This window comes from Podarcis liolepis (assembly GCF_965112155.1).
Source record: "Podarcis liolepis genome assembly, chromosome: 13".
Taxonomy (NCBI): domain Eukaryota; kingdom Metazoa; phylum Chordata; class Lepidosauria; order Squamata; family Lacertidae; genus Podarcis; species Podarcis liolepis.
In genome coordinates this window covers 27765988-27780830 of record NC_139573.1, presented here as the reverse complement: position 1 = coordinate 27780830, position 14843 = coordinate 27765988, and the positions used below count along the sequence as shown (strand labels likewise).

Sequence of the window (14843 nt, the reverse complement as noted above, 5' to 3'; positions counted from 1 at the left end):
ATGGGTTTCTACGAGGTTTCTTCCCATGGAAGCGTGCACAGAATTACACCCGTGGGGATGGAACTCCTCCCCCGTTTATGCACAAAGGAGGCGGCGCAGCTTGCAGAGAACCGCCGCTTTCGCACATGCGGCTCAAAGGGACAAGAACAAGGGAGTTCCACGCTATTCCCTTACTGCCGGTTCTCGTGCGGGTGCCTCATTTTGCGGGGCAGGGTGCATAGCGCAGAACGGAAGGTGGGAATGCTCGTTGCTTTGCCCTCGCATTCTTCTCCGGTAAGGTTTTAAAGAACGGAACGGAAGCTTGGACAGTGTTTCGGGGCAGCGCCGTTTCTTCTCACAAGTCAGCCAGCAATAGCCCCGCGTTCAACTGGGAGCCAGACGTGCCCATCGAGCTACCCTTTCGATCCTATTGCTCGGAGCCCGAACGCCGGCCGGAAAGCGCCGACGCCGTTTCGTCACACACACCCCGGCTCGTTGAGATAGGGGCGGGGCCTCCCCCCCCCACTACCCTGAGAGAAGAAGAGGAGGAGCCGGAAATCACCGACGGCCGCTCCGGAGAGTTCCGAGAGCTTCGAGCGAGCGTCGGGAGGACCCGAGTGCTTCCGGAGAGACGGCGGGCGGAGCTGGAGGGCGTGAGGCGGAAGTTGCCGACAGTCTTCCGGGAAGGGCCGAAGGGGGCTGTCCGTTGCCGTCCGACACACTCACGCACGAACAGAGCCCGCAGTAGGGAAAAGCGGCGGCGCTCTGAGGCGGGGCGGCCCCGGTTTCTTGGCCCCTTCGCTCCTTCCTTCTCTTTCTCTCCTCTCTCTCTTTTCTCCCCCTCGCTCTTTCTCCTCTCCCTGCCCCGCTCCCTCCCTCTCTCCCCCCTCCATCCCCGCCCCGTCCCTCGGCCGACCCCGGCGGGCCAGACCAGGCCAGGCCTCGGGAGCCAGGCCGGCGCCGGCGCCCCCCTCTTCCCTCTTCCCCCTCTCTCTCCTCCCCCCTCGTCCCTCCCTCCCCTCCCTCTCTCCCCCAACAAGACGGGCCAGGCCGGGCCTCGGTAGCCGGGTGGGAGAGGCCCCGGCCGGAAGGGCGAGAGACCAGCCAGCCATCCCTACGCCGCCGCCAGCCAGCCAAGCCAGTCAGGATGATCAAGCTTTTCTCGTTAAAGCAGCAGAAGAAGGAGGAGGAATCGGCCGGCGGCACCAAGGGCTCCAGCAAGAAAGCCTCCGCCGCGCAGCTCCGCATCCAGAAAGGTTGGGGAGGGGGGAAAGGAAGGAAGGAAAGGGGGGAAAGTACCTTGTCCTCCCCATCACACAAACACGCATAATAATAGGCACTCTGGGCTGTAGATCGGTCCTACTACGTAGTCTCTGTGCACACAGCAAGTGAGAAGAATGTTTTAAGAGGACGGTGCCCCTCTCTCCTGGGGATATGAGGGGCTTGCAATGTGGGGGGAAAAGAAGAAGAAGCTAAAATAGTTTATGCACTGCTGATAAAGAGGTGCTCACTTGCTTTATTAGTAGGACAGTATGACTAGCGTGGCAGAGCTGGGTGGGCTTTCCAAATGCTGCCTCTTTATTGTTGTTTTAGAACATCTGTACCCCCACTGTGCAAACTACAATAAATGCCGCCTAAGGGAGTGGCAGAGGTGAAACTTGGAACTGGAGAGTGCCCACTATCTTAAGTGACTGTGGGTAAGAGATATTGGGGTACATACTCCGGGTTGGAATTCTGAAATTCAAGCCTGAGGAAGTGTTGGATGAGCAGTGCCTCTTTGGGTGATGATGCCAAAGCACTGTTTCATGCCCAAGGTGGTCTTGTGTTCGTTTGAGTCCTGGGGCCCTTGATCAGACTATATATTTACTTATTTATTACTGCTTTTTTCCTATCCTGTCTTTCTCCAGGGAACTCAGGGTGGCACCCATTGTGTCTTCACATTTTTACCCCTATGGCAAATCTATGACTTCAAATAGACTAAGAGAGGCCATCTTTAGGGAGCTTAATGGTTGAGCAAGAATTTGAACCTCATTCTTCTTGGGCCCCATCTAACAGAGAACTAAGTATATAGTTCTTAAAATAAGCTCTTCCCCCTGTTTTGTCTTAGAGTGAGAAATGAAACAAATCTTCAGGTCCCCTTCCGTGTTTGATCACTCATAGGTAGTTGCCAGCTCTTGTACATACACACCCGTCGCTCTTTTTAATTTTTGCATACGGTTACATAGATCTATATTTCCAACATGCTAGCATGGACTTGTATTCAGATGGAAGCATTTCTTATTGTTCATGACTTGTGACCAGGAAGCTGATGGTATTTCTGTGCCCCCTTTTTCTAATTTTTTAAAAAATGAAATGGCACCTCATTTCAGCAAATCACAAAGCTTGCAAGGCCACTGGGAAAAAGAGATAGGAATAGATTTTGATTTAAAAAGTGGGAGGTTTATTTTGGTTTTGGCCTGATCACTAGTCTCGCGAAGTAGTCTGTCCCTGCAACTGACCACTTCTGCTTTTCCTCCCAGATATTAATGAATTGAATTTGCCGAAAACATGCGAAATAGACTTTTCAGACCAGGATGACCTCCTCAACTTCAAGCTAGTTATCTGCCCTGATGAGGTAAGTGGTAGAGAGAGGAGTCATGTAGCCAGACGCTCTGCTGGGGCTTGCCATTCTGTTTGTCACCATGGAAAGGCTTGGTGGGTGTGCCAGGAAACTCCATTGCATAATAGCACAATTCTAAGGTACAACTAAAGCAGGGAGGAATCTTGCATCAGTTGACAGGAGATGATATCCACCACCATGAGGTTGACAGAATTCTAAGATCTGGCTGCTTTTCTTTTTATTCTGCCTGTGTAAGAAACCTGTGCAAGGAATGTATTGTTGAACTTTAGATTTCTGTGATTTTTCTACTTTTAAAAAATGTTTCTAGTCGGGGCTGTGGTGGCATTTTGAATTGCTTAAGGACTGTGTCTTAAGTGACACCAGTGATCAGGGATGCTCCATCCTTCCCTCTCCCATAGAACTCTCTTTATGTTTCCTATTTTTAAATCTATCTCGACCTCTTTCTTACCTATACCTTTTATCCTCATTCCGTACCATGGAGGCTGTAATCTACCTGCCCAGCCTCTGTGCCCACCAGCTTGTTGCTTCTAGGTAAAATAATTGAGATGCTCCCAAAACTTAAAATATCAGGTACAAAATGCATGCCAAGTAAGTGGGTATTTTATTTTATTTTAATTTCACTTTGACATCTTACAAATTTCAGGGGCACAAGTTAGCTTCCTTGATCCAGAATACAAAAGTCCAACAATATCACATGAAGCTACCCACACTTTAAAAGATCTTTTTCAGAAGCACTGTCCAGGATCCCTATGCTGTCTAGGATCCAGAAGAGTCTTGGCCGTGGGAATGCTCTCCAGCAGGGGTGATTAACTTATGGTTCTCCAGAGGGTGATGGATTAAAACTTCCATCATTGTGGCCAGGGATGATGGAAGTTGTAGTCTGACAAAAACTGAAAGACCACAGGTTAACCACCTCTACCCTGTGGGAAGGTTCCTTCTCTGCCCCTTTGCTCCTCATTCTTAGATTTAAAGCCAAGATCTCTAGAATCCTGTTATATCTGTTAATGTCTGCAAGGAATTACTTAAGTTTCTACTGCTTATTTAATTTGCTGTTTGTTACCTTGTTTTTCCTGTCTTGTAGTTGATTGTGTGTTTTGATTGTTTAATTTTTCACATTGAGCCACCTTGGAGACCTGCTAGGCCAAAAAGAAAGGATAAAATGTTTTAATACATCCATATTAGTGCAATATATATTTTATCAGCACGAAAGGTAAGATTAACCATACCTTAGCATTTTGTAGTGCTTATTTTTTATCTGCCTTGGCATGCTGCCCCTAAAGGGGAGTTCAGCATGTTTTATACACTTCATATGTGTGTTATTGAAATGATCAAGATGAATTACAGTGCATCTTTATTTTCCTGTTCTAGGCCTTTGCTGTACTCAAGTGTGCAGACTCTCCTGGTTTAGCTAATTCCATGTAACCAGAACTAATTGGCCATATTCCCTTCTATTCCGTTGCATGTTCATATGAGCATTTTTTTCAGGCAGTACTGCTTGCAATTTCAACTACATACACATACTCTGGCTGCAGTTCTCTCTTATCTTGGGCAATGGTTGATTTGAGCACAGGTGTACTAAACCTTCAGACAGTGGTGTTTTTCTCTACCTGTGTGTTTGGCATTGTAACCCTGCGTGTGGTGGGTTAAAGTGTGAGCTGTGAGATGAAAGAAGGAGATTAATTATGCGTAACTGACTTTGGGCCACAGACCATCAAATCTGGCATTTGATTTGCGCAGATTTCAAGTATTGGCTGATATGATAACCTTGCTACATGGAACATTTTTGGATTGATTCTTATTTTGAGATGTCTGTTGATAGCACTTCATTTCAGGAAACTTCTTTCTGAATGTACCTTTTCCTCATGGTGATATGGCAAACGAACAAGGCCCGGGGTTCCTCAGAGTAGGTGTCACATAGGCGCACATTCGGTTTTCATGTTTTTGTGAAAATTACAGGAGGAAGCTGCCTTGTGTATATTTACTGTTTCAAAAACTGGGGCCATGAGTCACCATTCATTGTTGCCTTCCACCATCTGAAGCAAGCACTGAAAGTTGGAGCCCTGCTGGGGTGGCACAATAAGTAGTAATCTGTGATGATTGGTGCTGGCCATTACTGAAAGCCTCAACTTAAAAACCTGAGAATCTTTGTTTGCATTTTCAGACAAAGGGTTTTTTGCAGTCAAGGATACTGATAAGTGTTGGTAGATGGTGGAAAATAGAGAAAAAGCACCTCTGCTAAACACAGTCCTTCCACTATGGTTCAAAGTCTCTCTTCTGAGCTTCTGTGCACATAAACACATTTTAGCACATCAGAATTTCCACCCACGCCTGTTTTCCCAAATAGTTTACCATTTTGTTTTCTGGTTTGGGAAAATTACCTGTACATCCAGAATACTGGGTTTGCAAAAGTGCAGAGATTTATGAAGCGTTAATCACCTTGCTGTACACATTTAATTTTGACTGTTTGGATGAGGGATTCTAGAGTTGATTAAAATGTTTTATCATTAACTTGCCTTCCCCCACCCAAAAAGGTGAATCTTGTTCTCTTTTATATGGAGCCAAAGTTGCTTAAAATGTTTAAATTTTTGCCTTGCAGGGCTTCTATAAAGGTGGGAAATTCGTTTTCAGTTTTAAAGTAAGTAACCTCCCTGTTTTCTCTTGTCCAAGCCCCAGGCTTTTAACGGGGTGGTGTGGTGGAGGTATACGTTTGGTTGTAGGAGTTTGTCTTGGCACACTATCAAACTGCCTGCTTTTCACTGCATTTTAGCCACCCTTTTTTACTCGGGCCAGTTATAAGAGGCTATATATTGTGTCAACAGCCATGTAGATGAGTAAAAGTACCAATAATTGAGGCAGGAAAGGAGAGGAAGTAATAGATTGGTTCATTGTGAGGTACAGTGTGATTGTGTGCTTCCTTGGTTGTATCCCCAACCCCCAAATCTGACGTTACTTCTGGGAGTACCTGAGCTTTCTTGGGCACACGCAGAACCCTGTGGTCGATTTTATGAACGTAGATCCAAGCATGACTGGGAATGAGGTGGGGCAGCAGGACAGGGTTTGTCCTTGTTTTTCTGCCTCAAAGCTGCCTGGTTCAGGGAAAGCCACTTGATGGGAAAGAGAGACATTTTTAAAAATAAATAAACACCCCCCAAAAACAACAACCAAGGGAGAACGATTGGGGAGGGATTGAAGGCATGTCCTAAATGGGCTGTGTCTTGATGTAAGACTTCCTACTTAGAGAACCTCAAACTGGGGGATGGTCTGTGCTTGAAGACATGGTTGCTGAATGACTTATAAATTGAAGAAATTCTGCTTCTTTGTGTAGAATAAATTCTGCAGCTACATGCATTGTTTGGGATTTGGGGGCTGCTTGTTTGTTTGTTTTTTACTGTTGTTGCTTTTACCAAACTTAAAAATATTTTTTTTTTTAGAGCTTGAAGTGACTTTAGCCAAGGAATGGGCTGGATTGAGGAGCCCTTGTGGGAATTCTCTTGTTCTGTCTGCTGCCCATCAAATGTTTTGGACTACAGCTTGCATCATCCCTGACCATTGGCCATGCTGTCTGGGGCTGATGGAAGTTGCGATCTGAAAACATAGAAGGGAAAGGCTGCCCTGGTTCTGATCATCTAGTCAACATTGTTTTCTGTTTTCAAACTTGCCAGCCCCTCGAAACATGAGGTTTATAAACCAGATTTTTTAAAAAAGTGATCTAGGAAGTTCTTCTCACTTTAAAACATACCTGCTTCCAAATCGGGGTATCTCATAGCACCTAATGTTTAGCCCCATTGGTCTTGAGTTAATATATCTGGGGTGCACGTTCCATTGCTCAGAATCTGGCATCCCTGCAATCTTTGCTTTCATTTAAACTTTCTGTTTCACTTTTAAAAAACACCTAGTTCTGAGAAGATCAGTGAGCACACAGGCTACTAATGAATCAAAACAAAAGGGTAGCTGAAATGTTTCCTGTACAGCTCTGACCCTCTCTATTTATTTAATTTTTTTGTTAGAAGTTTTATTTTTTTTAACCCTGCCTTTCCAGTAAAAAGTACTCAAGGTGGATCTTCTCTCTCCATGTCAGGGCCATTTCTGTGAAAGCCCAGCAGCAGCTGGGCTAAGTGATGCAAATGAAGAAAAATGTTGGGTGTGTAGCTTGGCAAGGAACCTGGCTTGTTTTGAACTTGGAGGTGAAAGAGGAAAGAAACTCGGTGCTGTTTAGGCCTCTGCGCTGTCTTGGCAATTCTTAAAATGTACCGAGAACTTTCCCAATGAGCCAGAGCTGTCAGTAGAAATTAGGAGTTCTGATGAGGATGTGGAGGAGTTAGAAAAGGGGCTGCCTGCCATGGTGAAGGGTTTTTCTGCTCATTATTCATCTTTCTTGACTAGAGGGGGAAAGTGACAAAAGTATGAAATGTAAACAATTAAAATTAGCTTTAATTTTGGCTATTTAAAGACAGCATTAATGGGAAGAACCCTGGAACGTTTCTAAAAATGTAGTGAGGGTGTTCGTAATTGTGTGTGGGCCCCAAGATTTCCCTTCCTTTGTCAGTTGATACATAAATGTTGGCTGTAATTGTATTTTTATCCCACCCTTCAGGGTGTTATGCATGGTTCTTCCTCCCTCACCTGCTGTTTGATTATTGTAACAGCAATGTGGGATAGGCCTGGCTGGGTGCTGGTTACTCGTCATAAGGCACCCATGGAGCTGCTTGGTTGATTGAGGGATTGTTCCTGGGTCTCCCCAATCCAGTCCCAACAACATACAGTGGTGCCCCGCAAGACGAATGCCTCGCAAGACGAAAAACTCGCTAGACGAAAGGGTTTTCCGTTTTTGCGTTGCTTCGCTAGACGAATTTCCCTATGGGCTTGCTTCACAAGATGAAAACGTCTTGCGCTTTTTTTAAAAAGCCGCTTGAAGAGGTGCGGTTGCGACGGACCGTGCTTCGCAAGATGAAAAACATCGCAAGACGAAAAGACTCGCGGAACGAATTCTTTTCGTCTTGCGAGGCACCACTGTATTCTCTATATAGCCCATTGGTTCTTGAAGCTTAATCCACAATAAAATCTGTCACCAAGGTGGTTCCTTCTACTATCAAGCTATCAAATTTGATTTTAAAGCTGTTTCTTTCCTGAAGACATTGGAAGCATTTCTCTCAACCTAATTTAAAACAGACATAGATCCCTGTATCTTGAGAGCATGTTGGGCTTCTTCCCTTCACCTTTTCTGTTGGAGCCTCCCAGTGTCTCCACTCCCAAAGATCTGGATCTCACCGTTTCAGCAACTCAGTCACAGCAGTTTCCTTGATTTTATTTATTTAAAAGTGTTTGTTTATACGATCCTTGAGTCATATTCCCCAGGCAATTGACAAAATAAATATACACAATTATTGTCTGAAAGGCATTCTATAGAAGCAACCTGTTTGCTTCTGGAACCAGTGTTGCACTGCACACATGAATAAGAGATGCCAGAGATTTCTAATAGAAGATGGTACATTAAGTGCTTCAAGGAATGACTTGATTACAGTCATACCTTGGTTTTCAAACAGCTTAGTTCTCGAACGTTTTGGCTCCTGAACGCTGCAAACCCGCAAGTGAGTGTTCCAGTTGGCGAACTATTTTTGGAAGCCGATCGTCCGACAGAGCTTCCTAGGAGCAGCCCATCAGAAGCTGCACTTTGGTTTCTGAATGTTTTGGAAGTCGAACAGACTTCCGGAACGGATTCTGTTCGACTTCCAAGGTACAACTATATTTGCATGCCTTTGGGACAAACTTCCTAGAGGAGAGGTGGGGAACCTATCACTCAGCAAATATTGCAGGACTACACTTCCCATTGTTCCTCACCATTGGGCATTGTGGCTAGGTTTGATGGGAGTTGTAGTCTTAACAAGATAAGGAGTCTTGCAGGTTCCACACCCTGTGACCTAGGGCAAACAGGTTGCAAAACCTAGAGTGTATGAAGATAAGATACCATGTTAGGAAATTAGCTTGTTGGCATGAGAGAAGTTGATCTGCTAGGTATGGCTTATGTGTGTCCAGGATTATGTGACTGGTAATCTTAAGCTTTTGCTGTGCATTATGGAATGTCTTATAATGAACCCAAGGAGGCCAACAGCTCTTATTTTTCTTGTATTTCATTTGCAGGTGGGACAAGGGTACCCACATGACCCACCCAAGGTGAAGTGTGAGACCATGGTGTATCATCCCAACATAGACCTAGAAGGCAATGTCTGCCTAAATATCCTCAGGTACAGAGACTGCTCTGCTGTCCTAAGCCCTATATTCCATTCACTTCTATATATTGTTTTTCTGCAGCTGTCGGTGAACTTCTCTAAAATTATAAAGTAACCACATATGCCAAGCATCATCACTATGTCTCCCTATTGATTACCCTAACATTTTTCAATTGGATATGAAAACATTATTTTCATTTTGGGTCATCAGTAACATTCCCTGCTTTTGCCTTCGTAATAATAATAATCAGTTGATTTGCTGGACTTTGATAGAACTGCATTGATGTGAACAAACAAATGAGAACCAAGGAGAGTAAAAGTTCGGAACTAGCTTGACACTACAGAGGCCTGTTCTTGCGCTATATTTTATGGGGTTTAAGAATTTTATTCAAATGTGTTTCGGTAATAGAGTTCTACTATATGTCCCTTCAAGCATTAAGATTTTAAACATAATGTCCTGGTCCTTAGGGAAATTGCTTCTTCAACCTGTTTGGTGCAGTGCCACACAGTGATCTTATTATTTATGACATTTGTTGTTTGCCTTATACAAAAAGCATCTCAATATGACTTGATTTAAGATTAATTAAAAAAATAAATAAATCCTGAATCCTACCCTACATTTCAGTCTGCTGTTATTACTCCTTTTGGGAGGTTTTCCTTTCCGTACACTCACTTTTTTCTCTCTCTCTCACACAGAGAGGACTGGAAGCCTGTACTAACAATAAACTCTATAATTTATGGCCTGCAGTATCTCTTCTTGGTGAGTATGCCTGAAGTTGAAAGTAGAAAACGCAGAAAGAAACATGTCTTTCCTCACTTGAGCCGAGCAGAAAGTGTGGGTGTAGGAATGGGAGACACACGGCACAGAAGGTAGAAGAAATGCAGCACTGGCTTGATGATTCTGTGGGTGTTAGTGTGAGACAGGGTGTGCATAAGGTAAAGGCAGTTTTGGCTTTATATAGTTGTGCTTGGGTAGGATGTGTGTATTGTGCTGTCTGTCAGCCTTCAAGAATAGCTTGAGATGGGGATTTGCCTTTGCACAGCAGTGTACTTGACAGTTTTGACAAAGAAGCATTATGAGGCCTTGCTCTGACAGCCTCTGATCCAGGGTAGCTTGGCGTAAACCAGTGTTCTTCATCCTTGTGTCACCTGATGCCAGTAGACTGCAGCTCCCATATTCCCCAGCCATTTTCGCCAATGACGGAAAATAAGAGTTGTGGTCCAGTAACATCTGGGAACCCATGGTTGAAGGGCACTGACTGAAATCTTGTTTTAGCTTCCTAATACATTTATTTCCTAAACAGTTATGCATATTAATATGTGGTTGTAACAGTGAAAACATACCTGCTTGTAATAAGATGAAGCCCCAGGAGCATAATCTGGAAACCTCTCGTCATCCACCCCCTGATGCATTTTCCACTACAAAATCTATTAGTGCAGTCTTGTGCATGTTTACTAAAATGCAAATCTTGCTATCTTAATGGGGTTTTCTCCTAGGTAAGTATACACAGAATTTCAGTCTCTCCTTAAATCAGAGACAGTTCGTAAAATTAAGTAGTTTTGTTTAGCTTTCTGTACATGTGTAAGGGCACACAAATTACTTCCCTGGTGACCAAGTACCACCAACTTTCCATATGCAGTAGGTGGTAGTTACTGGGCAGAAAGTCTATAAATACTCACCGTGCATACAATAAACACATTCCAGGAGCAATGAGGCCTGTAATGCTGGTCTGCAAGGTACCCACATTTTTTGCTCTTGGATTATAATTTTACATAGAAAATTAAGCTTTAATTCATTGCTTTTAATCGGGGATCCAGCTTTAAAAGACCTGTTTGTATTACATCAATATTTATTCTATTGTATTCTGAAAAACCAGGTTATTTTAAAGGGGTGCTTAATATAACTTTTTAAAAACTCTGATTTAAAAAGTTTTTTCCGTTTTAAGGCATTTAAATCATTTTTTATACAGCCTGATTTGCGTGGATTTGCAATATAGCTGGTGCTACTGTTCCTCTGGGTTGTGTCTCTCAACCCTTCTGACAACTGTAGATCTTGTTGTCATGGTCCCTCCCTGCATAGTTGTCAGAAAGCGAAATGATATACCATAATGTCTCATAACTCCCAACCCAGACTTGCCATGCTTTTTGGTCTGTTCTGTGCTTTTGGAGCTGAATTGGAGAATGGTGATCATTTTTTTACTCAAATAGGCTTGGAGCTTCTTTGCTTCAGGGGATGGGGAAGCTGAAACTGACCCAGTTATTCGGTTACAACTCTCATTGGCAGGGTGAGAGGCAGAGGAACATTTGAGGTCATGTGCCCTGGTAGTTCTAAAAGCCTTAGTTGACCTTGTGTCCAAAGAGTGTAGAGGAAGAGGGTGTAGCACACTGTCTCCTAGGAGACAGATTCATGGTGAGAGGCTGGCATCTCTCAGGTGGTGTGGGCTGTTTCTAGGCAGATTCAAGCCTCTCCTGGAAACCATCCCTGCGAGTGCTTTCATGAGGTCAGGAGGCAAAGTGCCAACGTAATGGGGAAACACAGCGTGTTGCTATACATCAGTTCCTACATTTGTGATTGTTGCTGAGGTTGCTAGAGGTTATCATGCTATTTCTGTAGGCTTGCAGATGTATTCCTGCCCTCCCCCCCCTCCCCCCGAGTTCCTTGCATGAAGCCTTTCAGAGGCTTCTGTGGACTTACTTTGCCCCACTCCTTTTGTATTTCCCTCCCTGCTAAGTGCAAGAGGTGATGCTGGAAGGCGATGCTACAATAGGATAACCTCAAATGTTCTCTCTGACGGGGAGGGGAAGGAAAAGGAGGAGGCTTGCTATAATAACAAGAGAACCTCAACCCCTGGAGCAATGCAAACCCAGAGGTTGGAAGCCTCTTCTCATCACTGAAACTGAAGGCCACTTCATGTGATTCACTAGAGACAGAACCCGGGGGACCGTTTGTGCAGTTGGCGGTATCAAGTTGTAAATGGTGGCATGGGAAGGGCTTTTGCCACATGATTATGCTGAGTTATCCATTGCCTGCTATAGCTGTTGCTGTGTCTTTTCTAGCTGCTTATCCAAGGCATGGTTTTAGGGAATGCCTTCATTTTCCCTCATATTGGAGGGAAATTGCTTGAGGAAATGCAATCTTTCAGGAGAAGTTGGGCATCAGCCACACTGATGAAAATGGTGTGCAGATGATGTTACTAAGATATCAAACAGGGTTTGACTTGCTGTAGAGCATGTAGTCAAACCCTGCTATTAAACTTGTATGTTTTTTCTCTGTAGGTGGGCCTACTCTTGGGTCTGGGTTGATCTGCCAACCAATTGATCTTCTTGCCCTTCAATGCAGGAGTTGAATGCTACCTTTTTAGCTAGTTCCAGTTCTGTGGGAATAATTATTCTAAAAGCGGCGATGCCCCCAGTTCTTGTTTTAGCACACCAATCTTAAATGTGCTTTAGCTTCAATATTTATCTTTCACTTCTCCAGCTGTCTTCCCCGAAGCCCCTCTTGTTATTCCTACAACAGGCAAGGGGAATCTCCAGCCTCTGTGCTGGACTAGGTGCTCCAGGGTCCCTAATTCCATTTCAGAGATTGCTTTTCCTCAGCCATATCCACCTGAAGTTGAGTGGCATTAACTGTTGGGTAGCTAAAGCTTGTCTGCAAAGGAACAACCAGGAGCCTTTGATTGTGCTCCTGCTTTTCTCCATTGCCAGCATGGCTTGTGCTTGGTGCCTTTTGAATTCAGCACTGAAAGTTAGCTCTGCTGAGATAAGCTCCATTTGGGAGCTCCCAGTAGGAGTTCCTGAGTGGAGCTGATCACTGCCAAGAGCGGGACTTTAATTCAGCTCTGAATTTAAACACTGCCAAATGCAAGTTCATCTGACAAGCAACAATTGGGAGCGCATGGCTTAGAGCACGCTCCCTGTTGTTTCTTCGCAGTGGGACTTGGGTGCGGTTCAGATTCAGTGTTCAAGTGCAAGCCCTGCTTCTTCCTGGCAAACACTGGTCTGCCTGATGTCATTTGACTGGTGATTGACAGCTGGATGGACTTGCCCACCCCTTAAAAGTGGCCCACGTAAGGATGGCTGCTTTTGGATTCACCCTGCCTGCTCAAAGGGATTCTCCACCCCTGCTCTAGAACATCAGGTATTCCAACTTGGACCATGAGTAAGGCATCTGCACTCCATTATGGAAATGGGGATTTGTGATGGGGGGGGGGAAGAGTCGAGTGAGCCCCAGGCAGCTCTGTGAACAGGTAACAGAACAGGAATGCGGGTTGGCATTTAATCTTGCATCTGACGAAGTGGACTCTGCTCCATGAAAGCTTGTGCCATAATGAGTCCTTGTCTTTGAAGGTGCTGCAGATCTCTTTGGCATTTAATAATAGAGCTTTTCCTCCCTCCTCGCAGGAGCCAAACCCTGAAGACCCCCTGAACAAAGAGGCTGCTGAAGTCCTCCAGAACAACAGACGCCTGTTTGAGCAGAACGTCCAGCGCTCCATGCGGGGCGGCTACATTGGCTCCACCTACTTTGAACGCTGCCTCAAATAGAACTGACCGGCTCCGGGCACAAACCTGCCCTCCCCATGCCCCTTCATCTCCCTTCCAGCTCTCCTAAGGGACTCTGCCAACACCGCTGCCTTCAGCCACCAAGGGGGGCACAGGAGTCAGAAATTGGCAGGAGGCCCCCTCCATCCTCCTTTCCCTGCTTCCTCGCCCCACCTGCTCGCCTTCCTCCCCCCCCCAACTGCCATCCTGGGGCCCCAGCAGCTGCCGCCTCACTAAACCCTCGTACCTTTCTCGCCACTCTCCCTGTGTGCTGCTGCGGGGCGAGGGGTGAGGTTACTGCTGCTTCTCTGCCATGCCCCACCGCATTGGGGTAGCCACCTGCCCCATGGGGCCAGGTGTGCGGGACCCCATGATGGTGCCCGTTTGCCTTTCTGGGGGCTGTGGTTTTGCTGCTAAGAACAGAAGGCTCCCTCTGTGCTCTGGTACCCCCTGCCTGCAGTGTGGTATAACTGCACTGCATGATCCGCAGGCCATTTGCCTCTCCTTTCCTCCTCCCTTGCTGGGCACCACGGCTTCCGAGCATAACTATTTATTACACAGGGGAGGCTCTCGAGGGCTGGGTGAGTCTGGGAGGCTGAGAGGGGGTGTTGAGCCATCTCCATCCTGCCCCAGGCGCCGTGGCTCTGGGGAGGCTGGGTCAGGCCTGGAATATTCCTTTTAGAATCAACTCACTTGTGTGTCTGGTTTTTAAGGAAAAATAAAAAAAAACCACAACCAAAACAACCAGTGCTAATAATAATAGTAGTAGTAAAAATGTAATGGGGGGCAGCGCTGTCTCCCAACTGTGTCCACCAGGGCCTGCCCAGCAACGTACACTCTCTGCCTCTCCAGTGACTCCTGCGAGCCCCTGGCCAAAATAAAGCCACTGTACTTCTAGTGTGTCGGGTTATTAAAGGGGAATGTTAGCACACTCAATTGGCCCCTTGCCTCTCTCTCTCTCGTCTTCTGCTTCCTTCTGCCCTGGTGAGCGGGAGGGGAAAGTGAAGTCCAGTGTCCATAGGAACGCCTTGCATAGGATGCAGTTTTCTTCAGCCCCCCATGTGCCATGCACTGAGACAAGCAGATCCTGTGTGCTTCTTGCATTGCTGGAAACGAGATGATCCAAGGAAGGAAGGGTGGGGGGAAGAGTTGGACGTGTGTGCCGAAGAGGGGCTATAGAAACAATACCTTTTGTGAAAAACTTCACCTCCCCACCTTATTTTATTGCTTTGAAGACTTGGTTCAGTTCTGCGTTAGGACACCTTCAAAAATTTAAAGCAAATCAAGGGTTGGGTCTCTCTCTATGAGCGAGATTCAGGACGATGCCTAATTGTGTCAGTCTGCTCAGGCAACAGCCATTCTGCCAGCAAGAGCCTTGCTCTTGGCATAGCGCAATAGCCAAATCCAAATGTCCCACGAAAGATGTGTGATTCCTACTGCAAACACTTCTACTCTGATAGTTAAGCTTTGTGTGGTAC

At 45.7% G+C, this 14843-nt stretch overlaps 1 protein-coding gene across 1 annotated transcript; it reads left to right on the top strand.

The window, feature by feature from the left end:
• Window positions 1–427: 427 nt before the first annotated feature.
• Window positions 428–14301, top strand: UBE2M (ubiquitin conjugating enzyme E2 M). Its single transcript, XM_083470712.1, has 6 exons — window positions 428–1235; window positions 2499–2593; window positions 5196–5234; window positions 8738–8841; window positions 9523–9586; window positions 13228–14301. The coding sequence occupies exons 1-6, from the start codon at window positions 1127–1129 to the stop codon at window positions 13366–13368; spliced, it is 552 nt and encodes a 183-aa protein (XP_083326838.1). The 5' UTR covers window positions 428–1126; the 3' UTR covers window positions 13369–14301.
• Window positions 14302–14843: the final 542 nt, after the last annotated feature.

Coding starts and splice junctions, on each gene's coding strand:
- UBE2M (XM_083470712.1), top strand. CDS start 1,127: ATGATCAAGCTTTTCTCGTTAAAGCAGCAGAAGAAGGAGGAGGAATCG. Junction 2,594..5,195: donor TAGTTATCTGCCCTGATGAG/GTAAGTGGTAGA, acceptor TTTGCCTTGCAG/GGCTTCTATAAAGGTGGGAA. Junction 9,587..13,227: donor GCCTGCAGTATCTCTTCTTG/GTGAGTATGCCT, acceptor CCCTCCTCGCAG/GAGCCAAACCCTGAAGACCC.